We start from the raw sequence: 27,061 nt of genomic DNA on the forward strand, positions 1-27,061 counted from the left end.
GTTTTCATTTTTAGACCAATATTTTTGGAAATTTTTCACTAAAGCAGTCAATGACAACTCAACATAGTCAACAAGTCAATGTCAACTTTGACATTGGTCCATTGATTGCCCTTTCTTTTCCCAGAAACTCTGGAGTTACCACACAACCCATACCACTATCAATGAGAGGCCACCTTCTAACTGCGAATGGTGGGCCACAGGAAAGGCCCAGTAGAGCAGAGGAGAGTATATGACCTCAGGCAGCCAGCAAGGACGAATGTACCTCGGGAAGAAGGAGATGGGGCTACATCATGGGCCACTCCGCCACGGACACTGTGGCCATTCTCTGTTTGTCTATCTCCACTCTTAAAGGCCAGGGGCCATGACTTACTCTTCTTTGTATACCCAGCATCTAGTTCAGAAGTTGGGTTCTAGTATAATTAAATGTTTGTTGAATAAATGAATAAACCAATGCACTTCTCAGAGAAGTATTCTGAGTAGGATATATGAGGAAGAATTTCTACTTGTGGGAAAAGCCTTGTTTCTCTTTCCTTGGTATTAATTGTATCAACTATGTATAAAGGAACATTCACTTTTTTCGAGACATAAGTACTTAGGTACAGTGGCATAACTATTAAGAAATTTTTAACTCTAAAATTTAGGAAATAGAGGGAAAACTCTTCTATGTCTGAGAATACATAGAAAGAATATATATAACAACAAGTTTTGCTTGGTCGGGTAATTTTCATTCCAAATAAACTTATCACAAAAAAACTCAGCTTCCCAGGGTCATTCCACCCCTGCCAGATACATACTTATCTCTGAAAGAGCTTGGAAGATGGACCTTTCAATTCCTCTACAATTAGTAGCTGAGTTACAGAGTAACCTGCCAGCAATCCTATCAGCATTTATCAGACTATTTAAATAGAGCAAAGTCCACAAAAAGTTCCACTGAGACATGCTGAGCAAAGGCCGGAGCCCCAGAAGAAAACAAGTACAGACTCAGAGGAAAGCTGCCCTGGTCCTGAGTGTAACTCCCATGGTCCCCGTGGGGTCTGTGTGGTTGGCAATGAGCTCTGTGCTGTCAGCTTTCATGAGGGAGCTCCCTGGCTGGTTCCTGTTCTTTGGGGTCTTCCTCCCCGTGACTTTGCTGCTGCTCCTCCTCATCGCCTACTTCAGGATCAAACTGATTGAGGGTAAGTGTGAGGCCACACAAGGAAGAACTTGGGCATCCTTTCCCACAGCACATCTTGAAATATACCGATGCACCGTCAGTGTTTTCTGGCCAGGAGAAACATATATATATATAGTTTGTAGGTACTTCTCAATCAGTGTTCTCTCAAGTTCCTTGATCAATTTGGCCAAGTTTGATCCTTTCCACTGTGTGGATCTTGTGCTGAGATGTGAAGGCCTGCTGTAGGGGGCCCTCACGTGTAGCACCTCACAGACATACTGTGAATCAGCAATTTTGACATATGGTTGCTTGTCTCTCTCTCTCAAGGCAATAGAGTCACATATGTGAAAACATTGTTCATGGTCTGCCTTCTTTACATGACAGATGTGTTTATGTGGCCATGTGTGTGCATGTCCGTGCGTGTGTATGCGCCCATGTGTGTGCACACACACAACTTTCTCATCCACTGAACTTCTGGTCAGGGAATGTTCCAAACATTCTGCTGTCACAGTCTTTGTAAATGTAAAGCCCTGATAGATAAATACTTGACCTTGGTGTAAACGTTCCATGGGATTATAGTCTTAAGGTGGAAAAAACCAAACCAAACCAAATAACTCAGGAAGCTTAAGGTGATTTGGAATGGACATTTGGGTCTTGGATTGACACTGTTTATTCTGCTATAATTAAAATTAATGAAACTGGGCTGTAACTAGATAGACTATGTGTTAATACTGTGCCAAGTACACATGAGATTAATATCATCAAGGTTAATAACTATTTTAGCAAAATCAACAAAGACCAGTCATATTTCTTAATTTGGATAGTGTCATATTAAAACAAATTTGAAAACCCCTCCTCTTTGAACATCTGTTTATGTAATAACATACATGAAGGCATTTCTTGGACTTGCCAAGCTTTTGTGGTAATCTTAGATCACTAATGCTATAATATATAACCTAACAGAAGTGCAATGAGGGATATTTCTTCCTAAGATGAGATTTGGAACATAAAGAAATCCTAGGAGACATAGACAGTATGTCATGGAATCAAGTTTTTCATCACAACTTACTCAAATATGCCCCTAGCCTTTCATTTTTCGTCTGTCTCATTTTTATGAACAGCCCTTTTGTTGAGTGGTCAAGCCATATTCTGCCTCACTCTATAATATTCATCTGATAAATCCTTTTCTTTGTTAAGTCAGTTTATCCTCCACTGCCCTAAGACCAGTCTGTTGGATGCTCTTGTCACCCAGCCATTCATTACCACTGAACCCCGGAAGTAGCCTCCAAAAAGGAAGAGAAAATAAGAAATCCCCAAGATCCTAACCATGGCTTCCCTTCAGTGTCTTCCAAGTCGAAACGTTTTTCAGAGTTGTTGCAAAGATTCCCATCAGTAACACTCACTGCATCTCAGCCTCCCATTGACACTGAACGTCCCAGGGACAATAAAACGATGCTGATGTCATCATCAGGGACTTGGAGACTTCCTGTAGTTTCCAAGTTTCATCTCTGGCTGGATGAAATTTTCAGTATTTCAAAAACTGCAGCAAGTACAGGTCTAGATAGCCTCATGGATATCAAGATCTCTTATTGGCCTCTACTTCACAGCTATTACAGGCCAGTTAATTCAGTGGGACATCTGGTATTTGGGATAGACTCTGCAAAAAGAGGGTGAATCTGTTTTATAGTTTTACTCATTCCTGGAAAAACTTCTGTAATATGTAACATGTAAATGGGTCTATGGTGTTTTATTTAGATAATTCTGAGGTATAAATGTACGCATCACATTGCTTTAGAATACCCTGGAAAAGTCAACGTGCAGGGTATGGCCTGGCATCACAGGGGCTGATGCAGGGGAAATGCAGTCCAAGTGCCAGCCCCAGAGGAAGTGCTCCATGTGTGTACACCTCTGTGATGATTGCACGCTGATGCCCTCCTATCTTCAGCACTTCCCTGCCCGTGCAAGTTATCTAGAGATCAAGTCTCAGAAAAAAGTTACTACCTTAAGTTTGTAACTCAATACAATTGAAACTACTTCTGAAGGATTTGAGTGAAGGGAGCAGAGGCTCCCAATAACCTCTTGTTTCTTCACACTTCCTTCCCCTTTCTTCATTTCAAATTCTGACATGCTACTGAGCTTTTCTTGACTTCTAGACTTGCCCACAACTGTAAGTCTGTCCCTTCCATCTCAGAGCCTTTATTTTTGTAGCATAGGATCTAACCCAAGGGAAAGCAAGCATGTCAGCCTCACACGATGAGGGTCCATGCTCACTGGGTAGAGTCATTACACCAACTTTAAAGCTTACTCCAAACTTATGTCATATTCTGGATAGCAATAATTCTCATTCATTTATTCAACGAATATTTGTTAGTCTATCATATACCAGGGACTGTCCCAGATACTGGGACAGATTTTTACTATGAGTTTTTAAGACTAAGAGAAAATAATCCCAGTTCTAGAAAACCACAGAAGGCATCTGGCAAAATCAGCAGAAGTTAGAGGAGGTGTTGCAAATCTGTATGTTTCTGATTCTGGCCTCATTAAATGTCTGATCAAAGAGCTATAATAATAACCTGGGCTTTTCCCTCAGTGTCAGGGCTGAGCACTTCACCAGAGGCAGGATCCTCTACAGTGAAGGGGCACCCCCAGCCAGGTTATGAGCCTCCATTTTCTGTGGTTTTTCCCCATTGTCTCCTACTTGGGCTTGCTCTAATTGAAGTGTGCCTGGAGCTTCCAGGCTTCAGGTAGGAATTACAGGAAGAGTGAGTGAGGAGGCAGAAGGAGCTATTTACCATGGCAGAACAAAAATGTGTGCATCCGTTACTTAATGCAATGGGGGTCCCATCTGAAATTTATTGTTGGAAAGAATACTAATGACTAGAAACACTATTACTGCCAACCATCTGGAAGATGCTTAGTGAGGATGTCAAAGGCATTTAAACGAGAACAACTCCATCTTGAATAGGGGCTAGGTAAAATGAGGCTGAGACCTACTGGGCTGCATTCCCAGACAGTTGAGGCATTCTAAGTCACAGGATGAGATAGGAGGTCAGCACAAGATACAGGTCATAAAGACCTTGCTGATAAAATAGGTTGCAGAAAGAAGCCACCCAAAACCCACCCACCAAAACCAAGATGGTGATGACAGTGACCTCTGGTCGTCCTTACTGCTACACTCCCACCAGCACGACAGTTTACAAATGCCCTGGCAATGTCAGGAAGTTACCCTACATGGCCTAAAAAGGGGTGGCATAAATAATCCCCCCCGCGTTTAGCATATAATCAAGAACTAACCATAAAAATGGGCAACCAGCAGCCCTCGGGGCTGCTCTGCCTGTGGAGTAGCCATTCTTTTATTCCTTTACTTTCTTAATAAACTTGCTTTCACTTTACGAACTCGCCCTTAATTCTTTCTTGTGCAAGATCCAAGAACTCTTTCGGGGTCTGGATCTGGACCCCTTTCCTGTAAGAAGGACAGCATAGCTGAGTGGATCAAAGTAGTCCTCCCTGATGGCAGTTTTTGTTCTGTTGAGACTGAGCCCAAAGCAAACCGGGTGAGAAATGTGGGGGCCCTGGATGGTGTCCTTGACAGATTCCTGGTCAGGGTAGCAGCTGATGGGCAAGCTGCACTATACATTCCCTCCAGAAGTTTATATTCAAATCATCTTTCGGTTGTATTTCCCTCCTCTCCCACATGGAATCAGTGCATCTATTTTTTTTTGGAGTAATTCTTGATTATATTTTCCAGTGTTAGCAGCCAACTATAGACTATGGATATTTTCGTTTTTAGGTTGATCTGGTCCCTTTAATTCCAAATAGTCTTTCTCCTAAGAAGAAAAACCACCCAAACTCTAAGAACATGTACCTTTGAAAAAATTATAGTTCTTTCTGGCACCATTTTCCTAAGGGTAAGTAGTACTGTCTTCTCTCCAGTTTGAGGGCAAATGAGATCACTGGACTCGAAATAAAATATCACCAGTTTGTATCTCCATTTCGCAGCATCCACTTAAAAAACTATCAACAGATGGTCAAATGTCATGTCGTTAATCTTCCAACCAGGGTTATGGCAAATGTAATCATTTCTATTTTATTCCTGTAAAGAGAGGGACATTGATAGATTAACTGGCATGTTCGCAGAACCCCAGAGTCCTGCATTCTAAAACAGAAAACCAGCTTGCCTGTCTCATACAGCTGGGTCTGTCAGACAAGAGAGCCATTTTAAGATGTGATGGAAAGCATGTGGAGGTATTGTAATCACTCAACATTAATCCCCACACTTCAAGCCTTAGGAGGTAATGGTGCATGTAAATTTAATTAGTATGTAGGGAACATCAATTTTCTCGCAAAGGAAGAAAGAAAATTCTCTAACGTCCCGCACTCTTCAATCTGTGTCAATTTCCTTGAGGAGTAGCTCTTGGGGTGGAAGTATGTGTCATGAACTTCCCATAGCCAATCCCTGCGTCAGCCATTGTCATGGACATTTTGCATCTTCTAGGTTGGAAGTTTTCATTATCTTATTTCCCTAAGTCCTGAGATTCCCAAACCTCTACTTCCAGGCCACCCCACCCCCAAAACACCATCACCCTGATCAGGAACAAATTGTTGTCTAAAATGACAAACATGGCCAAAAATAGTCATTATTTAATTAAATTGTAAAACGTGTCTACTGAAATGCCTAAATGTTTTTGCACGGAGTTGGACCCAAAAAGAAAGTCAGGTAGTTAACCAGGTCTTGGCCTTCAGCAACGTACATCCTAAAACAAATAACTAAAGTACTGATAATATACAGGCTGGCTAGGCATCTTCCACTGAACTTCATACTCACTCTACTCAACCTCTTGAAGCTTCGGCCTCCTGGTCTGTAAAATAGAAATAACAGCAGGACATACTATAGGACTGGTATGGTGATTAAGCGAGGTAATACATATAAGGTTCTTAACAGTGCCTGTTCTGAACAACTGTTAGACATTATTATCCTGCTAGCTTGAGAATTCTAAGAAGGCACTGTTTGTGTCATTATAGCATTACAGTAGCTATTATTAAAATAGTCTTGGGATAATTAAGTACATTGCCCAAGGTTACCTACCCACAAAGTGGTAGAAAGAGCATTCGAACCCTGGCTGGCTCCAGAGATAGCCCCTCTTCACCGACGCACCACCTCTGGAGTATCGAGTCCTCAGTAGGGGTTCTATCTGTTGAGTCCTTTTGGTCCAGACAGATAAACTTACCACCAATTGTGGGACAGTTTTAAACAAGGCAAAAATTTTACAAAATCTTTGAAGAATTTGATCAATCTCTTAATATAACGGGGGTCATAATAATTATTGATGATGGTGATTCCTCCACATAAAGATCTGCCTGAGTCAAGTCACATTTCTTTACCTGGGAACTAACAGGGCACACTGCATTGCTTGCAGGATTTTCCACAACCACGACCTTGGGTGTTCTCAAGGCCAACTGCCTATCGAATCTCTCTGCACATCCTCCTTAATAGACCCAGTGAAATGAAATGACAGCCAAATTGCAAGCTCTTTTAGGTTAGGGAGGCATTATTTTACTTCTCTCACTCTCCATATGGTGCCTAGCAAAGACACTTAATTCACTGGGTAGATGATTCACTGTAGATTGATGAGCTTCCTCTTGGCCTCTCCATTCTAGTTCTCTCTCCACTCTTAAGAGTTCACTTTTTTTCTGTCTCATTATTCAGGTCACCCATTTTCAGCTCTACAATCTGTATCCTGGTCCCTCATTCAAAGCACCCTATTGTGCAGTTAGCCATTGGTAATTAAGAATAAAAGGGAATAAAGTACTCATATTTCAGTGAGTTAAAAGTCTAAGCCATGGGCCATCTCCAAGGAATACCTTTGAAATAGCGATAATCTACGGAAAGTCAGTGTGACTCAGTAGCTGAAACTGTGGTCTCTGAAGTCAGATTGCCTGGAATCAAATCCTGAATTCATCAGTTTCTCTGATCTTGGGCAAATTACTTCATCATGATTTCTTTCTGCCCCAGTTTGCTCATCAGCAATTTAATAATAATGATGACTAGCTCATCATGTCATCACAAGAATTGAACGAGAAAGATTGCAAAGGGCTTCACACAGCACCTGGCACAGAGCAAGTGCTCAATAAGTATTGGCTATTAAATCTTGAGGCCCATGTTGTCAGGGACTTGTCACTCTCCAACACATATGCACCCTCCCTAACATGATAAGCATTTGTGTAGGCCTGGTCAGGGAAAGTGCATGTGTCCTGGGGTACATGGCATACAATGTATCAAGTAAGGGATAAATTGCATGGGCTTTATGTGGGAGCCTAAGAGAGCATTTTCAGGTTCAAGCCTACAAACATGTTCATTACCTCCCATGAGATTAGAAGCTCCTGGTCTCTGGCTTGATTAATTATACTTCTGAAAACAAAACTTTTGAGGATGAAAGCAGGATCAGTTGTTCCTGGTTTCAGGAAGAGAGCTGTGTCTTCTGATGTACGAAGAAGATCCCAACGAATATGTGTCAGGATCTCAGAAGGCATCTCAGGGCTAAAAATCAAATCTAGTTATTGCCAGAGACATAATAGTTGAAGCTAAGGAGCAGATAAAAGTACACAGGTGGCACACAATAAAAGCCAAAGGGAGGAGAATGGTGGGGGCAGACAGAGAGAGGGGTTGGGTCAAATGCTACTGAGGAAGAAAACTAGGGATTGGAAAATGCCACTAGATTCAGTAATTCGATGTCACGGTGAGTTTTAATATTTTAGTAGAGTAGCTTTAACTGAAACTATATATTAAGGGGTTAAGGAATGAGCAGGTTGCAAAAAGCTGAAATAGAGTCATCAGTAAAATATACCAAAAGGTAAAAGGGAGAAAACTAATTTGACTTGTCTAAAGACTGTAAGTGCCCAGACACATTTTTGGGAGGGATGAGCAGGGGCAGACACTGTGACTTGCTGTGGGAGTTTCAACTTAATCAACAAAATCTAAATATACTTAGCATGTAACAATTCTCATTACAGTGGCAGTTTGTTTGCTCTAACCAGGGCCATTCTTTAGAAAGAAGCCTTTACATTTCCACTGGATGTGGTTGAGGAGATAAGGATCGATCCTGTAATAGGATCTGCTTGGAAGACCTGGACTTCTGTGACTCGCCAAGGCCACCAGTGTCAGATATGCTGGCCAACAGCCCTTATGAACTCTAAATGACCAATGGCACTCAGATGTCTCCAAATTATTAACTAATATTTTTCCTTTCAGTTAATGAAGAACTGTCCCAGAATTGTGATCGCCAACATAATCCCAAGGATGGTTCTTCCCTGTACCAGAGAATGAAATGGACGTGAAGTTGGGGACTTTCCAATAACTAAAGCACAATGAGTTTCTACTGGTCAGCAAGCAATGGCCAACAGTTCAGCTAATAAAGTAGGTTGATAAACTAGAACCATAGCAAAATAGAAAGAATACTAAGATACTCATTCTGAACCATACTGAAAAGTGGCAGCTATTATCTAAGGGGACTTCTCAGAGACTCAGTATAACAGCAGCTCTTGAAAAGTACCAAGAATGGATTTCCTGGGTATATACACTGGACACATTGTAACTTTTTAACTTTTATTGTGACTGTGTCTGCTCTAAACGGCATATTTTAAAAATAAAATTCTGCAGCATCTTACTACATAATCCCATAGGAACCCCTATTATTCCGATTTTAGAGGTGAAGAAACCTTGGTAGAGATCCAATGAATAGCAAAAGATGAATGCCTTGGAGAGAGCTCAGTAGATTCCATATGCAAGAATATTTCCACGTTCTTCTTGCAGTTCAGCAACTCTTAAGTGACACAGTTCAGGTATCATTTTTGGACGTGACTTTGCTTCTCTCCTTTTCCTGATTGCTTTCACAAATCATTATTGTCACAAATATGCACAAAACAAGTGGAGTATCCCCACACTAGGTATGGATCACCCAAAAATGTAGCTTTCAGCATGATGCGACCTGGAAATGTTGGCAATTTGGTAATGGGAAAAGGAAAGGACAGAATGTTCACATAATTCCTGAGGAGGAGAATACAAGTCTTTGCCTGTAATACCAAAATACAGGGAGCTATATCTAACTATGCGGATAAGTCAACATTTCACTACAGTTCCTTTTCAGTGGGAGCCCCAAAGAGACAACATAGGTAATTGAAAAGAAACTTAATTCTAGGGGTAGTTAAACGAGATTGTGGTTACTGTTGTGCTCCCCACATTCTTCCAGTTAACATAAATCAGATGTTCAATGCATTCTAAGTGTAAGACTGGTTACATTCCAATCTTTGTGCAGGACATTAACAGGCTGAGTGATCCACTTTATAAAACATAATGAATGGGGTCACCTGTAAGAAATGCACCTGTTTCAGTAGTGGCTTACAGTCATACTAAAGGTTGTGTGGATGACCCAAAGCAAAAATATACCATCAGTGCTGGATTTTTACTGCTTCTTCCCCTCAGCCCCACCCTAAAATTCTTGATACCCATTCCGTGAGTAGTTTCCATTTGCACTTCTTGCATAATATAAAACTTATTGCTAGAATAAAGACACTCACTTCTGCATTTTACTGCACTTGATTACAATGAAAATGTCTGCCGGGGTTTTCAGACTGAACTAATTCAGAGTAACAGTGCTCTTGCCATATGGAAGGAATAACAATATTCTTTCAGTTTTGGGAGAGATCTCTTTTTAGCCCCTGGTGGAAATCAGCTTATGTAAAAATGCTTTCTTTAACAGAAAGTGTGAAAGGACAGATCGTATTCCTATCTCAGGCAGCTGCCAGCCACATTTGTGGCTCAGCTATCAAGGTTTGCTCCATCTTCCTCCAATAATGGGCACTTCAGAAGGCCAGTTCCAGCTCTGGTGGGTGCTGGTCCACCATCTCAGCTATTGTGATAACAGATGAGCTCTATATAGACATGTTTTCAGCACCAAGCACTACCAAGTACTTTAGAACAAGGCCTGTTTCTTTTCTGCCATCCAATGAGAGCAGAGAATCTCCAGTGAAACTGACTAGATTTATGAATGTTTTTTATATGTAGAGAGGGGCAGAAACATGTTCATTTTCCCATGAAGGAACAAGTCCCAAGGGTTTATCATCTGCCTGAAGGCACTGCTAACGAATTTGTCAAATCCTTTATCCAGCACAGCTTTACCAAGCAGCTGCACAGTCAGGCCTTTGCACTTCTCATTCTCATAGGTCCAGTTTAAGATCTCAGTCCTGAACTGCTTCGGTCCTTTGCATTCCTGCTGTCTTGGCCTCCACCTAGACCAAGTCGGCAGTCTCCCTACATTACCCTACATTCAGCTGCATCCTATGCTCCAAGGCCTTTCACCAGGGGCCAGAAATGCTCCCACAACCCTAAATGGTCTCACTACAACAGTTCCTAATCTTATTCCAAATGCTATAGTATCTGAAACGGTTCACCAATAGGGATAATGTTTCTCCAACTGGAGACCTTCAATAAAACACTTCAATAGGTGCTTTAATTTCTGTCACATTGTCATTATTTATTATTCAATAAATTTACCAAAAAACATATATAAATATATATATTATTTTGGAGACAGGTCTTGCTATGTCACTCAGGCTGGGGTGAAGTTGTGCAATCATAGCTCACTGAAACCTCAAACTCTTGGGGCTCAAATGATCCTACTACCTCAGCCTCTGGCTACAGGACAGGAGTGCACAGCCTCACTTGGGTTTTTTTGTTTTGTTTTTTGTTTTTGGTAGATACAGGGTCTCAGTAGGTTGACCATGCTATTCTTGAATTCCTGGCCTCAAGCTATGCTCCTGCCTCTACCTCCCAAAATGCTGGGATTACAGGCGTGACCCACTGTGACCAGCTAAAAATTTAACAGAATGAACTCAAAGCTGTAAATATTATCTTTTCATCTCTCTTGATAATCATGTTGGTAATTTGGCAATTTGGTGTTGGGAAACTGCAGGTCCATGACTGCTGCACATCCTAAACCTAGCTGAAAAACAATTTGGGCAAGAAAAAGCCCATATTATGTTTTCTGAAATGTTATTTGCAAAAGTTTTTTAAAAATAATCTGGCCAGGTAACAGCCTCCAGAATTTTCCAGACATAATTTAGCGACTGGAAAATTCAGAAGAGGTAAACACTCCTAGACAATAAGAACAGCTTTTTGGTGAAATCTCAAGTTCTTTGGCAAGACTGAATATCAGAAATCAGAGTTCACAACTCTGATAACCATCAAAATTCAGAACTCTGATAACTCTCAGAATTCATGACATTAAGCACATTTTGGAAATAAATTTTCTGATTTCTATTTATCAAAAAGTTGTTAGAATTTTCAAAGCATGCTCACAAGATTCTTACTTTCTGACTTTGTAATTGGTGTGCCAGTCAGAAGAGGCCTCTGAATTTATCACAATGTATTCAATGACATACAGTCTAACATGTGAATGACAAGCAGAAGACAGCAGAAAACATGTATTCAAAAATACCATCCAATGTATAATTACCATCAAACAGATTGGGGATTTAAAAATATTCTTTCCACTTTTCAAATTTTTCAAATCCAATTTCCAAAACCTTGTCTGATCTACTTTCCTATTTATTCTATCATTTAGCCCAATTTACCAGATGAGATTATAACAGCCAGAGAAATACTTTATAATACAAAATATTTTTTTAAAAGACAGCCTTGCTCCTGTAGCTACAGGTGGGAATAATTATCAACATTGTTTCAAGTGGCTCTGTGGGTATTAATTCCCATAGATTCTCTCAATGCCCCCAGGACCCTAAACCCTGTTCTTGCTGTCTCAGCTGAATAAAACCGAGCCCTAATCCCCGCACACCACCTTTCTTAGTCCATGGGACCTGTGAAGACAAACTTTCTTCCTGTCACTGCAAATATGGTCTTCAAAACACCCAGGGAAGCTCATCCTATGATTTCAATGTGAGTGTTATACAAACTTTCTGATGAGGCATACATTTGCAAAATCACATTTGGTTCCACAATATTTCTAAGGCTTGGCTTGCTGAATTGGATTCTCCAGGGAGTTGTTGTTTTTGTAATAATTATAGAGAAAGTGAGAAAGGCCTTTCACAAGGCGAGAGATAATTTAGTGGAAACAGATCTCAAAGACGACAGTTATGCAAATTGTATTTAATGTACTTACTTTAAATGACTAGAGAAAAAAATTCTATATAACACTTTACAAGAAATGTACCCTGTTGGTTATTTGCTCTATAATAACACCATAACCTGGTGTGCCCCAACAAAAGTTTCACAAGAAAGCATCCCAATCAGACTGGGATGCAGCCCCTCAGTGGCCTAGTTTGCCTGATATACAGAGGGCCAGTGGACACAAAGTAAAGAAGGACATGAAGCAGAGGAGCAAGATTCAGATGGTACAGCTAAAATATTTCCTGAAAACAAAATGAAAAATGCACAAAGAAAACAAGCAAAAATATCCCTCGGAGAATTCGTAAAAGCTGGAATGGATTATGTAACCAGGCAGAAGGAATCTGGCACTCTCAACATTAGATTTACAAACTTTCAACGTCGCTTTCACCGTTTCAAATAGTGATGTTGGCAGCATCATCAAATTACAGAAGAGCTGAAAACAGATTTTGAAATGCTACTTTTCACAAAATACTAAGACTTCTGATGAAAAATATCACTCAAGTTTGTTTTTTTAACCCTTTAGAAAAAGAGAAGTGACAAGTTTAGAGAATAAACAAACTTTATTTTATAATAGTATTACAGGAAGCAAAATATCATTTAATACAACTTGAGGCTGCTATAAATCTAATCTGGCATCGTAACTATACATAGGGTCAAAGGCAAAGGAAAAAATGTTCAATATAGTTAATAAGTCCCTATCAGGTCTCTGGTGCCAGCTTTAAATGGTATAACTTTCTTGTAACCAACAGAACACCACCACAGCCCCCTCCCCCTCTCCCCAGCATCCTCAAACCTGTGTGAATCATAAAACTATCTGAAAGAGATAGGCCTGCTCAATAACAAAAGGTCAGTTTTACATGTGTAGACAAAGAGGTTTAATACAAAGCAAGAGTTCTACCCAAGTGTTCAAATAATGGAAAGAATTGAAATTTGGGTATGTTAAGAAAGAAAGCACTAAGGTTTTAAGCTGCCTGAATCTTTTAGTAGAAGGGAAGAAAGTTTCTCTTCCCTCCTGTTCTGGAATGCTGCCGAAGGGCATGTGTCTGACAAGCATTGGCACTGTGGTGCGGCAGGGTCTCTAAGCACAGTGCACAGTCAGTGAACTTCTTCATTATTCTCCAGTCCAGAGATTCTGACTCTCTACTAAAAGTAGAAAGTCACAGGACTGGAAAGTCAAAAGGGTCCAATATAAAAAACATCCCTGTGAAATTCTCAAATATTAGAAAATTTTCAAGATGTAAGAAAGGCTTTTAATCTGTATTAATATTTTCTCATACAGTATATTTGCTGCAATTTGAAAACTCCGTAAATATTTACTGTGAGAATTCAATGAAAAGAATCCAGAAGAAGGAAAGCCACTATCTAAATTAGTCACAGAGTTTCCTTTCTGCACAACAGCACCTGTTCAAGTGAACAGCACCTTACCAGCTTGGGCTGGCTTTGTTCACTGTCATTTGATCAAAGTGAGTCATTAAAAGCAGGTAGTTGCACACAAAGTAAACACAAAACAAAACCAAAACCCCTTAATTAACAACAACAAAAAGAAAGAACCGAGAATATTTAGAAGTGGTTATAAAACAAAATAATATATTAAATGCATGGGAGCAATATAGACCAGAGCTGGTAAGGAAAGGTTTGGTGTTGGCATTTTAATTCTTCAGGCTTCTGGTCATTGTTACCAGTTGTAGCATAAATTCGCTGGAATAGTGGTGTGGCATTAAGACTTGGAACGGTCAAAAAATCTTCAGGGGTTCACAAAGTTGAGTGTTGTTTAAAAAATGACTTTCTAGAAGAGAAAAAAAAAAGAAAAACAGAAGGCTTAAATATTCCAAAAACACAGGCTTGAAAAAAATGTTAAGTAACATTCATCAAGTTTTCAATCAAGTAATCAACAGTTACTGTCTGCCTAGTCTTACAGTAAATAGTATGTTTACCAGAAGACAAGCATGAGACACTATTCCACTCTTGAGGGCCTTAAAATACCTGGAGAATTGACAAGTACGCTAGAAGTAACTGGCAAATAAGAGTTCACTGCAAAAGAATTTATTAGCATAAAACAGAGACAATTCATATGTAAGAATTTAAAGACAGAAACCAAGGTAGTAGGTTTTAATGCTATACTCAGGGAAAGGGAAAGTCAAAGTCTATTTTCTTTGTGCTAAAACGAATGGAAATGGTGCTTCAGGTGGAAAAACACAATGAGGAAAGAGGCATGGAGGTGAAGAAGTACACAGTATTATGACAGTAAGATGTATGTTGGGGGAGGAGGCAGAAATGAATGGAAGGAATAGGACGGTGAAGAAATGGACATTACTAAAGTTGAGCATTGGTATAGTGAGTAGTAAATAAAGGTACAAAATATTAGGTCTATTCTTTAATAGACTGAGAAGTACCAGCTTGATCTAATTGACCAAAAAAAAAAAAAAAATGAATTAAGAAAAAACATTTGGACGAAAAGACCAGTTGGCAATCTACTACAATGGTCCAGGGCAGAGTGCAAGAGCCACGGAGAGATAAAAGACTGGTCAAAGAACTTGGGGTTGGCCAGTCATGCAGGGCATGATAAGCCCAGGAAAGGAGGTTGGGATCGTTTCTTCTTTGGTTTTGAGGAAGGGTTTGTCATGGTGTGATTTACGTTTTGAAAACACTGCTATGGCTTCAGTGTGATGAATAAGCTGAAGCCGGCAAGGAGTAGAGGCAGGAACAACAGTCAGGAGACCAGTGCAGGAGTCCAGCTGGATGAGGAAGATGACAAATGTCAGGCATTCCTGCCAGATGGCCAGGACCCAGACTTGAGTGGTCACCACAGAAATCAGGTGGGAGAGAAATTTGAGAGGCACCACTAAGAAGAATAATCAGAGTGTGGTGGTGAAGAAGTAAGTATAAGACAGGATGATAAGGTTTGGAGTCTGGGACCTCAAAAAAAGGAGAGAATGAAGGCTTACAGCCTGGGTGAAGCATTAGACCTAGGGATATAGATTTGGGCATCAGAACAAGGGATAAGTGAAACCAACAGATAGAACTAAGTCTCATGTGAGCATAGGAATAAATGAAAGCCACAGAGTCTTGCAGAAGTCCACAATCAAAGGTAAGTGGAGAAGACTTTTTAAAAAACCCATGATGGTGCAATGGCCCTGAAAGAGAAAAGGGTTTTAAGGTGGCAATTGTTTCATTTTATATTTGAACTTGGTTGGAAGTTTTGGCAAATGATAGGTAATCACAAAGGACAGTGCAGAGTGGTAATTAACATCTTTTCCAAGAGACACTGCTCCCAAAGTCAATTAGAATGTACACTCTTTTGGTTAGGTAAAATTAAGTCTTGCTTTAATGAAAAAAGTTCCTACCATTTAGATTTATCACAGATAATATTAGAGCCTCTTGATTATTCAGGACAGATTGATTAATCAACTTCATTGTTTTCTACCCTGTTGTCTGCCTTAGGTTATTTCATTACTCATTAGTACTTCTGTTTGATTCTAGGCTGGGGGAAAAAAAATCAATGGAGAAAATAGAAAGTCTTTTTTTAGGTTAGTAATTATGAAAAGAAATGTGGGGGATGATGAAGGGAAATGGATACAACTACCAATCAAATTGGATTTGGCAGTTATATGACACCTTCAGTCATGGAACCTGTTCTTGTTCCTTCAGAGCTGGTATTTCCATTTGCTTTGTTTAGTAAATATGCATCATTTGTTGAACACAGCTGCCATTTTGCCTAGTTCATGTTATTAAAAAAACAAACCCCTGATGCTATCAGGGCCTGAAAACCTACAGAGAGAACAATGTTTAGGATTCTAGTCTCCATTTTCTCTAGGCCCTATGTCACTTTATTGCTTTGCATCTGTTTTCATCAAAAATAAAAATTTCACTTTGTAATGAGTCATAAATTTGTAAAGAAAAGCTAAAATTAAACTTGTTTCAAAGTTATTACAGGAAACTAAGCATATGTTGGAATTGAAGGGATCTTGATCTCAAAAAACTTCAACATTTACTGAGCTAAATATAGAGAAAAAGACATAGTTACCCAAATAAACTCAAAATGTAATTTATTTCCATTAATAAGCTTTTTTTCTGGTAATGAATATTATAAATGATAACCTTCATGTGCTCTTAGGATTCCAAACAGCTTTCAGAATCATTTTATTGCCATTTTAATGTTAAAACTTATTTATTTTCTCATTCTTTAAAAATCAGTAAATCAAGTTTAACTCTGAGTTAATTAGATATTGTGTCAAAACATCCCAGTTCCTTACTGGCGTGGATGAACAAGAAGTAACTTATTGTATGAAGACTTTATTTACATATCCACTTATCTTTTTTGACTGTTTCTTGCACTTAAACACATGTAGAAATACGTTCCTAAGTACTAAACAGTTAGCTTTTGAGCTAGAAAAGAGAAAAGATAAAGACAGAATCACCAATGTCACTGCTACATAAGCATCAGAAATACTGTACTTTTCTGTCCTCTGGCAGGTGTCTGTGAGAAATAAACTTAATATCTGACAATTTTTTACAGGCTAGAATTTGGGACTAAATGATTTATTACATATTCCAACCAAACTGAAAACTAGGCAATGGCTCTTCATGTAAAAGCTGTAAAAGTTTCAAGAACATTCTTTTCTTTCTCTAAGCTTGAATTCTACTCATATTCATAGAAGTCTGGGCATCTTTGTCAATACAAATTGGCAGGCATTAATTATAGACATTAATTCAACCTGCTTTCACTTTTACACTATCACAGGTTCATCCTGAGTTTGGGTAAGATCATAGCTGTTAAGCATATGGATTATACTTTATGTATTAGAATTGTGGTGAAGTCAACAAAAATAAAAGCATTCATACCACTGTTCTGTGTCCAAGTGTCACTGTTCCACCCTGGCCTATACAATGTCAGTAAACATTCTAACTACTATAGTCACATTCCTTAGTCTATGTCCCCCTCTTTTGGCCAATGTGAGAATAGACCAATGTGGCTCAATTTCATCTAATCACAGGAGTAATTCTATGTTCAAGTTCTTCAAGGATATATGTTGGTTGCGTGCCTTGTCTTAAGCACTCACAGAGGGATCAGAGAGTTATTTATCCCTCTCAGTGCACCCAATGAGCAGTGGTGAAAAAAGTCCATACATAGAAGTTCTATGATCTTGCCTGAAAAGCACAATCTTTGAGTTTCTAGAGACAAAGGGCTCATGTATTGATCTCAATCTTGAGTGCTCTACTCCAGAAATTGACTCAGTAAACTGATTTCAAAAAGCATTTGACAGAAAATACTAGCAATGCTGCCTTTAAGTGGTACAGCACTCATCTAGAGAGAAGTCTCAATAAAAATGCAAAAATGTGGTTTTCCCCCAGATAATACAACAATGCAAATAATACAAGAAAACGACATTTCTTCAGATTAATGAACATTCAATTACCACAGAGCAATAACATAACCAAATATTCTGAAAACGGGAATGAAATATTTACTTAAGGCTGGGCATGGTGGCTGACGCCTGTAATCTCAGCATTTTGGGAGGCTGAGGCAGGCAGATCACGAGGTCAGGGGTTTCACATGGTGAAACCATGTGGCCAACATGGTGAAATCCCGTCTCTACTAAAAATACAAAAAAAAATTAGCTGGGCATGGTAGTGGGCGCCTGTAGTCCCAGCTACTCAGGAGGCTGAGGCAGGAGAATCACTTGAAGCTGGGAGTCGAAGGTTGCGCAAGCTGGGATCGTGCCACTGTACTCCAGCCTGGCCACAGAGCAAGACTGTCTTAAGACACTGCATTTCCTAAGCAAAAATGAACTCTGTGCACTCAGGTGTAAAATTAAATTTTAAATATGATACTTTATGGATTTGACAGTTATTTCAAATGCTGAACTTTTCATTTTATTCTTCTTTTATCCTCAATTTGCATATTTGATTTTAATTTCTAAACAGAATTTCCATTGTTTAAATTATAAAAATCAGCTGGGCACGGTGGTTCACGCCTGTAATCCCAGCACTTTGGGAGGTCGAGAAGGGCAGATCACCTGAGATCAGGAGTTTGGGACCAGCCTGGCCAACATGGCGAAACCCAATCTCTACTAAAGACATAAAAATTAGCTGGGCATGGTGGCACACGCCTGTAATCCCAGCTACTAGGGGGGCTGAGGCAGGAGAATCGCTTGAACCCACGAGGCAGAAGTTGCAGTGAGCTGAGATCATGCCACTGCACTCCAGCCTGGCTGCCAGAGCGAGACTGTCTCGAATAAACAAATAAATAAATAAAATAAAAATCCCAGAGCCAAAAATGCAAGCATGCTAAATTTCCATTTGGTTAAACCCAGAAAAAAGTCAATTCTTAAAATGTCTGTATTACCATTAAAATATACACGAAGTGTAGCCTGCAGCCCCTGAGGACTGCTGAGTCTCTTTAAGGGGACCATAGAGTCAAAACTGTTTTCATTATCATACTAAGACATTATGTCCTTTTCAGTGTGTTGGCATTTTCACCAATGGTGTAAACAAATAATGGTGAGTAAACCTACTGGCAGCTCAGCCTACATAAGTCGAAGCAGAGGAATCAAACTATATTTGAGGTAACCTTATTCTTTTTTTTTAGAGGCAGGGTCTTGCTCTGTCACCCAGGCTGGGGTGCAGTGGTGCAATCATAGCTCACTGCAGCCTTGAACTCCTGGACTCAAGGGATCCTCCTGCCTCAGCCTCCCAAGTAGCTAGGACTACAGGCACATACCATCACACCCAGCTAATTTTTAAAAAGTTTTTTGTGGACACAAGCTCTTGCTATACTGCCCAGTCTGGTCTCGAACTCCAGGCCTCAAGCAATCCTCTCACCTCAACCTCCCAACGTGTTCGGATTACAGGCGTGAGCCACCAGGCCTGGCCTGGCACCTTATTCTTTACCAGTGTGCACTTGCAGTAAAATAGAGAAGACAGTTTCACTTAAGGAAGTCCTTGAGGACACAGAAGAAATATTAATTTTCCTACATCTCAAGCCTGAGTGCATCTTTTTAATATTCTGTGTGATGAAATGGGAAGTATGCATACGCCATTCCCGCTGCATACAGAAGTACAACAATGTCTAGAGGAAAAGCATCTATGGGAATGTCTGAACTGTGAGTTGAAGCAGCTGCTTTTTCATAAACCACCTTTCTTACTTCATAGAATCACTGACAGACAAGGGATGTTATTCAATTTGGATACTAGGTAAACCTTTTATTGAAAATGAAGTTGAGCCTGTCGCCTCAAGAGAAACAATTGACAGTACTTGTTGCCAATGATAAAATTCAAGCTTTTAGGTGAACATTAGAATTTGGAAAATGGTGTTTTGGCCACCATGAGCTTGATAGCTTCCTGATATTAAGACTCTTTGAGGAGATCAGTGGCAGCGAATGACCCTTTTACTGTCTCCATCATTTTACCTTTTCCAGGATGTCATACAGTTTGATCATACAACTTATATAGTCTTTCTAGACAGACTTCTTTCACTATTTGATGATTTTTAACTTAACAAATATTTATAAAACTTCTCAGTTTTGACTTACGATAAATTTCAATAGATACAATTCACATGAACAAAATCTCTTTGGGCTCTTCAATAATTTTTAGGTGTATAAAGTGGTCCTGAGACCATTCAGTTTGAGAACTGCTTATGTCCAATCTGCTATCACTAAACTACTGCCGTTTTCTTCTGTCACAGATATTTGTGTATCTGCTGAGTACAGGGAGAAATTAAATCCAGTGTTTTTCTCTGCAGTCAAATGAAGCACAGTATCTGTTCTACAAATAATTCAGCAAAATGCTTTTGCTTTTCCTGGTTTGCTGGAACATGTTCATGCTGTTTGGAGACCCCACCTTCTTAGGAGGCTCTTCTGTGGGTCCTTTAAGGCCCAAGTCCCATCTTCAGGCCTTTTGGGACTGGGTTGACCTTCCTGAGCCCTGTGTCCTCTGAATGAACTGTATTACTCTCAAAGGCCTACATGCTAATATAACTTTACTTCAAAGAGTAATAAAGATACTGAGCTTCATCTGACTGAAAAGCAAAAAAATATCGGATTTAACTTTTATAGATGTTCCTATGATATTTTACTCCTGGCTTTGCTTCCAAGTTAAATTCAATCTTACTCTTAGAGATGTCCAGTTCAGTCTCCCCATTACTAACTGTCTGAACCAGTATCTTGATTTCTTTACAGGGTACTTCATCTAATCTAGAAGCTTTTCAGTCAATCATACACACTACTGATAAATTCATATTACTAAAGGACATGGCATGTAAGACCATCTGCAATTTGCCTTCAACAAATGTTTCCAGCTGTGCTGAGAACTCTATACATAACCACGATGGAGGTTTGCTTTTCCCGACATCCTTCCCATTGTTTTCCCATGTGCTCTTTCTTCCCTCCCCAATCTCCAACTATCCAGATTGCCCTTGGTGCTTTGCACAGAGGAGCTTTCCTGCAACCTTTCTGGAGAGCTTTGTCTTGTTTGGCCAATCAGAAGCATTTCTCCTGTCAACTTCCACAGCCCTTTATCTAGGCTTCTCTTCAAATATACTATTTTTGTGCCCTGAACATTATTTTTATGCATGTTCCTATGCCTTCCCCTCTCACACACAACTATAATAGTCCCTTGAACATAACAGGCTCATAATATAGCTTAATGAATCCAGAAGTGAAAGTATCAGGGACTAATTTGTAACGTAAGACTGAAGAATAAGAGCTTGAGGAAACGGCGGGGAAAAAAACAACAGAATTGCATTATATCTTTAGGAAGAAGCACTAATTCCCATGTTTACCATTACTCTCATCTGCCAATTTTCTTGTTTAAGTAGAAAAACATCAGGTTCATTTTTCTGTTCTCTTTTGTTGATTAACTATATCTATGATATCCCATGAGGACTCTTACTTCTTTAAAAAATTGGTTTCCTCAAATCACTGAAGCCGTAACACAAGTTTCTAAAAGTAGTAGTGCCGGCCCTAAAGCTGTTAAGGTCTTCTGGTTCACTCTGCTAGGTCAAATCTTCTGGGAATTTGATATAAAAGCATTCTATAAAATCTTAAAGCTTCTTTTAAATAACAAATGAACTATGGTCAGGCTCCACTCAGTATACTCTATTAGAGCTGAGCTTTTGTCATTTAGGTTCATAAGATGGGTAGTAATGAGAAAACATTTCTCTGTAGCATCAAATAAGAGCTTAAAAATACTAACAAAGCTTTCATCTTTTAGAAAAAAGGAAGGTTAGTGGGAATCAAAAGAAATTTCTAGACCCAACTTTCTCACTTTTTATCTGAGGGAGCATGGGAAAAAAATCACTTTTCCTCAAAGTTAAATAAAGATAGCTTAAAACACTATTCCCTGCCCCCTAACAGTCTCTGTCTCTCTCTCTCTGTCTCTCTCTCTCTCTCTCTCTCTCTCTCACACACACACACACACACACAGAATCTAAACTGCATCGTGCCATATTAGTTTAAGGTTGTCCTCTCACTTCATCCCTCCTACCCTCCACAGATCGACACTGTCCAAGAGAAATATACTGCAAGCAATGAATGTGAGCCACATATGTAAATTTTCTAGAAACCACATTTCAAAAAATAAAAAGGAACATGTATATGTAATTTTAATGTAGTTATTAAACCCAATATATTCAAATTATTATTTCAATAAGTAATTAATTTAAAAATTAGAAATAATTTACTTTTTTCTCATGTCTGAAATCCAGTAAATATCTTATACTTACAACACATCTCAATTTGAACTAGCCACATTTCAAGTGCTCAATAGCCACAAGTGGGTATTGGCTACCATACTGGACAGAACAGGTCCAGACTTCCATGTGCTCTAATGCTAACTCAACTATTTTGATGCAAGAAAGCATCAATATGTCCTTGGACTGTAATCCTTGTAAGGACAGGAGTATCTTTACAAAAACACACACATACACAAACTTGTTAATTAGTTGCCATAGTAAAATTCCCCTCTGATGCCACCCACAAAATTTACATGTTTAAACAATTGGTATCTGGGGTATCTAACAGAAAAGCCTTGAAATAAATCAATCTATACTTAGCACAGGTGACCTATGGCAGTTACGTTAATGTCTAGGATCCTATTTCCTTATAAAAAAGGTTAGCGGAGAGACACGAAGATGCTCTATAGGCAGTTTAACATTAAATATTCTTTACATTTCCAGACTCTCAAACACAGCCTAGGACAGGGTAACAAAGTCATAACCACCACCCCAACACGGTCAGAGGCCAGATGGGTAACATATATGCATAAGGAGACTGGGCCCCAAGGGCCTCAACATAAAGACAGGATATGACAGGCAGTAGCACTGTGGTGACCTAGAGAGCTCCTCCCAGCCTGATGCTGGCCACACCTACTAAGCTCCAGCATCGTAACCACAGGGAGAGCAGGCTCAATGTCATCACAGCTTCTGATTTTTCTAAAATTGCTGACTATCTTCTAATGTTTAAGCACTAATAATTGATTCAAATTCTAAGATATACCCTTTAGGCCAAAACAAAAAACAAAACTGTGGATATGGCCTGCTTGTCTCTAAGCGGTCAGTTCTGTCTTGCCCCTCTCCCCACTTTTGGTGCCATTTTTAATCCTTAATAATTTTTTAAATTGGAGGGAAAATGTAGCATTTGTGACTAAGAGGTTAATAACTTTAATCTGAAAAGATTAGTTACTCATCTTTTCAAGTTACTAGGCTGTGTGATAACCGTGAAAACTGAGGGATAATTTAAATGCCCATTAGTAGGGATTAAGTAAACCATCATGCGTCCATTCAACTAATCTCTATAAGAGAAAAAAATAGACACCTGAATAGGAAAATGGACAAAGGACACAAACTGGCAACCAAAAGAAATGCAAATTATATGTGTGTGTCTGTCCCTGTGTGTAGCATATGTATGCATGTATTCCAACTTCACTAGCATTGAAAAAACACAAAGAAGGTTCTTTCCTCACAGTTTAAACAAGGGAGAAACAAATGCTCTTTCCTGATCAGACTAGCAAAGCTTTTTTTTAATGTTTAATAATGTTTAGTTGTTGCCAAGGCTGTGGGGAAACATATGCTCACAAACTGCTAGTGGCGGTCTATGTTTGCAGAACCATTAAGGAGGACAATTTGGTAATATGTCAAAAACCCTTGGTGGGCAAGCAGTGGTGGCTTATGCCTGTAATCCCAGCACTTTGGGAGGCCAAGGCGGGTGGATCACCTGAGGTCAGTCAGGAGTTCGAGACCAGCCTGGCCAACATAGGGAAACCCCGTCTCTACTAAAAATACAAAAATTAGCTGGGCATGGTAGCACACGCCTGTAATTCCAGCTACTCGGGAGGCTGAGGTAGGAGAAACGCTTGAACCTGGGAGGCGGAAGTTACAGTGAACCAAGATCGTGCCACTGCACTCCAGTCTGCGCGACAAGAGTGAAACTCTGTCTCAAAAAAACAAAGACAAAAAACAACCTTCGTGGCATACCAACTCCACTTTTAAACATATTTGCCCTGGAGAAACAATGAGATCAACATACAAAAATGTACAAACAAGTATAATCTTTGAAGCTGTGTAATAATTGTGAAAACTGAGGGGTAATTTAAATGCCCATTAATAGGGGTTATTTAAGTAAACCATCACTCATCCATTCAACAGCTGCTGAAAAATGATGAGGTAACAACAAGGACCAATAACTATAAAGTACTATTAAGTGGAGGAAAAAGCAAGAATCACAATATCAGCCTATATGGAAAGGGGGTGTGTGTGTATGTGAGTGTCTATATGTGTGTATATTTATAAGTACACACATACACACTGGAAAGAAATTCTCTATCTCTGGGAGCATGGGACTTATGGGTCACTGACATTTCCTACTATCTCTCCCTTTTAAAAAGTTATAACCCCTCTTTTATTACCAGAAAAAAACAATAAAGATAGTTTCATTTGAAAAAATGAATGGTTATGTCAGTAATGGTTATGTCAGTAATGGTTATGTCCAAGAGCAAGCCTTGGGGAATGAGTGACTACTGCCTGGTCTTAATGTACGCATTAGAGCAGTGGTACCCAGCACCTCTTGTGTGGGGGGAGTTCAAATAGATTGTAACTGACTCATTGATAACACCTGGTAGATTTAGCAATGTTAAATGAGAACATTCCACAGCATTTCAGAGTGAAAACTGGCTATGCCTAAAACTCACTAAACCAAAACTAGCTTTTTATTTCTATGCAGAAGTCAGTCCTCATCTGAGGTGTGATTAATCTATATTGAAAATGAAGCAGTAATAAGATGCTAATTTTAGGTATGAGACTAACACAACTAGGCAAACAGAATAAAATAAAAATGCAACACACCTGATATGCCTGCAGAACTGAAATAGTCATCTGGAAGTAAATAGGTTTGTTCTCTTTGAAGGTCAGGGGTGACACTCATCAGGGCCCACATGTAAATGAGTGGCTCATGATTAGCTAGAGCTCAGTTCAGCCAACAGGGTTCTTTTCTCTCATCAAGTCAGCTAGGCAGCTAATGTTAATTTCCTGTTTGGCTTATGAGTTCATGTTTTGAAACTCTGCACATCACCCTGACTTTGAAACAAACACAAGATTGTTTTGTTTAGAAATTGGCATTCGTGTACCCACAACAGTGGAAAAAGCAACATGACTAATTTAGAGGTATTCACTGCAGGTTAACGGGTGGGATGTCTAAGAGGTTCCAGTGAATGGTGAACTGACCCTGCTTTTAATAATCACAGCACTAGCTCCAGTGGCTCCATGACACCTAATGTTCTCCCATCTTCTCAGATGAAGGCAGGCAGAGCTCATGGAAGAGCAAAAGGTCCTGTTACTGGGTTTTCAACTTAATATGTTTTCATGTGTTTTCAACCTGTTACAGGGCTCTCTCCCTACTACCACACTGAAACAGCTCTGACAAAGCCTCCAGGCTGACTTCTGTTCATCAATTTCCAAAAACATGCTCATTTGGTTTTTCTGCCATATTTAATACTTGGTTACTCTCTCCTTCTTGAAGTTATCTTGCCTTGCAGCTTGTGTCACCTCCGCCTTTTCCCTGTTTCCTTTCTGCCTCCTGGCTCCTCCTTCTTTATGGTCTCTGTTTCCCAGACCTCAGCTCTGAGCCAGCCCTGGATAACACAGCTCAAAACACAGGCTTCATCAGTACACAATTCATTCAGGGGACTCACAAATCTCTCTCCTGCTCAGAAGCCTGTTGCACTCTCAAAGCTCTTGTGCTCCCAAATGTGCCATTTCTGCATTTCACATGCATCTCAAACTCATTATCTCTGGGGTAGAAAATTCTCATTTTTATTGGACTCTTAAGAGCAAAAAGGGTTCATGGCCGACCTTGTAAGTTATAAAAAGTTCTTAACAACCTGCCTTGGAAACAAGCCCTTCTGCTTCTATTATCATCCCCAGTTTACAGATGACAGCTCTGGGACAAAGGGATGAGACCAGCCAAGGTCAAACAACTAAGAAGTAGATATGAACCCAGCAAATCTGCTATCCTATGCTCCCTCTTAACATGCAGACGATCCAGGAAACTTCCAATTAATCATGTCATGTTATAAGATGGGGCCTTATAGATTCATTTCTAAGTTTCCTCCAGAATTCCCATGACAGTTGGTCTCTCCGGCAGTACCGCAGAACCAAAAATACACCTTTGCTTTAAGGTAGCCAAGCAGAGAAGACCAGCCATAGTAACATGGCCATGACATGCAAAAGACAAAACTCATGTATTGCATGATTCAAATTATAGGTGCCAACATCAACTCCCTGCCCAAACCAAAAACCTAAATATGATGTGTGATTCTCCTCTGCTCCCATCTTCCCAATGCACTAACTTCCACAGCCTCATGCTGACCGTCAACAAGTCACAAAGAAGGTAAGTTACATCCTTACCATCTCTCAAACACAGGAGGAGCAACCCCATCACTTTCAGGATAGTTTAGCCTCCTCAGCTTGGCTTAGAAGACTCCTTAACATCGGGCCTCTGCCTCCTTCCTCCTGCATCTCCATCGCTCTCCTACAAGTATCCCACAATCCAGCTACATCTGATTTTGCACTGTTCTTGGAGCGTCAGGTTCAATGCTTCCAATCCTGCCTGGAATGGCCCCCTTTACTCCTTTTTCATAGAGCTAACTCCTACCCAGCACGAAGCTTAAGTGAAACATCTCTGATGCTCTATTCTGATTCAGAGGTCTCTCCTTCTTGTTCCCATTACACGAGGTTCAGAATATATCACAAAACTTGAAATTCTTCTGCTACCGCTGATTTATTGTCTGAAGAGCAGACCTTATTTTATTTGATATTTCCATGGGAAAACAGCAGACGATACCCAGTGGGCATTCCATACTTATTTATGCAATGAACAAATAAATGAATGGATGAGTGAAAGGATGAGCAGCCACTCCTCTGTCATTTCATCCTTCAGATGCTCACTGCTTTTGGATGAACAGGAGGCTTCATTCACTTTTTTACCTGACATCAATTATTACTCTAAGAGTCAGAGAGGCTCCTGTGAAGTCTGGGTTGGGAGAGCTCCCTCTCCTGTGGCTCATTCTTTCTGAGACCACACAGATCACACCACCAAGCCTGGAACCCTTCTTCCTCCTGATTGGGACCGTTTGGGAATACCACTGCAGTGGTGATAAGGTCAGCAATATTTTTCATCCATGTGAGGGCTCATAAATATGCATTTGGGCTAAGCTGGCAGGAGGGAGTAGTCCTT

General features: G+C 39.8%; 2 protein-coding genes across 51 annotated transcripts in view; one reads left to right on the forward strand and one right to left on the reverse strand.

Annotated features, from left to right (window-relative positions):
• The first annotated feature begins 922 nt into the window (after positions 1-922).
• On the forward strand, positions 923-8,825 carry SMLR1 (small leucine rich protein 1). Its single transcript, XM_001168525.7, has 2 exons — positions 923-1,175; positions 8,403-8,825. Exons 1-2 carry the CDS (start codon positions 938-940, stop codon positions 8,486-8,488), a joined length of 324 nt encoding a protein of 107 aa, XP_001168525.1. The 5' UTR covers positions 923-937; the 3' UTR covers positions 8,489-8,825.
• A 4,048-nt stretch (positions 8,826-12,873) lies between these two features.
• Positions 12,874-27,061, reverse strand: part of EPB41L2 (erythrocyte membrane protein band 4.1 like 2) — a 224,334-nt gene continuing 210,146 nt past the window's right edge. For 49 of the 50 annotated variants that reach the window (XM_009451999.3, XM_003311484.5, XM_009452005.3 and 46 more), the window contains one exon: positions 12,874-14,118. Coding sequence is in view for 4 of the 50 variants with exons in the window: in XM_063813475.1 (XP_063669545.1) it covers positions 14,104-14,118 (15 nt within the window). In the remaining 46 variants the exon portion in view is untranslated. The remainder of the gene's footprint in view (positions 14,119-27,061) is intronic. The other variant, XM_054686310.2, reaches the window with a different exon arrangement.

The sequence above is a fragment of the Pan troglodytes genome, chromosome 5 (genome assembly GCF_028858775.2).
Source record: "Pan troglodytes isolate AG18354 chromosome 5, NHGRI_mPanTro3-v2.0_pri, whole genome shotgun sequence".
NCBI classification, from domain to species: domain Eukaryota; kingdom Metazoa; phylum Chordata; class Mammalia; order Primates; family Hominidae; genus Pan; species Pan troglodytes.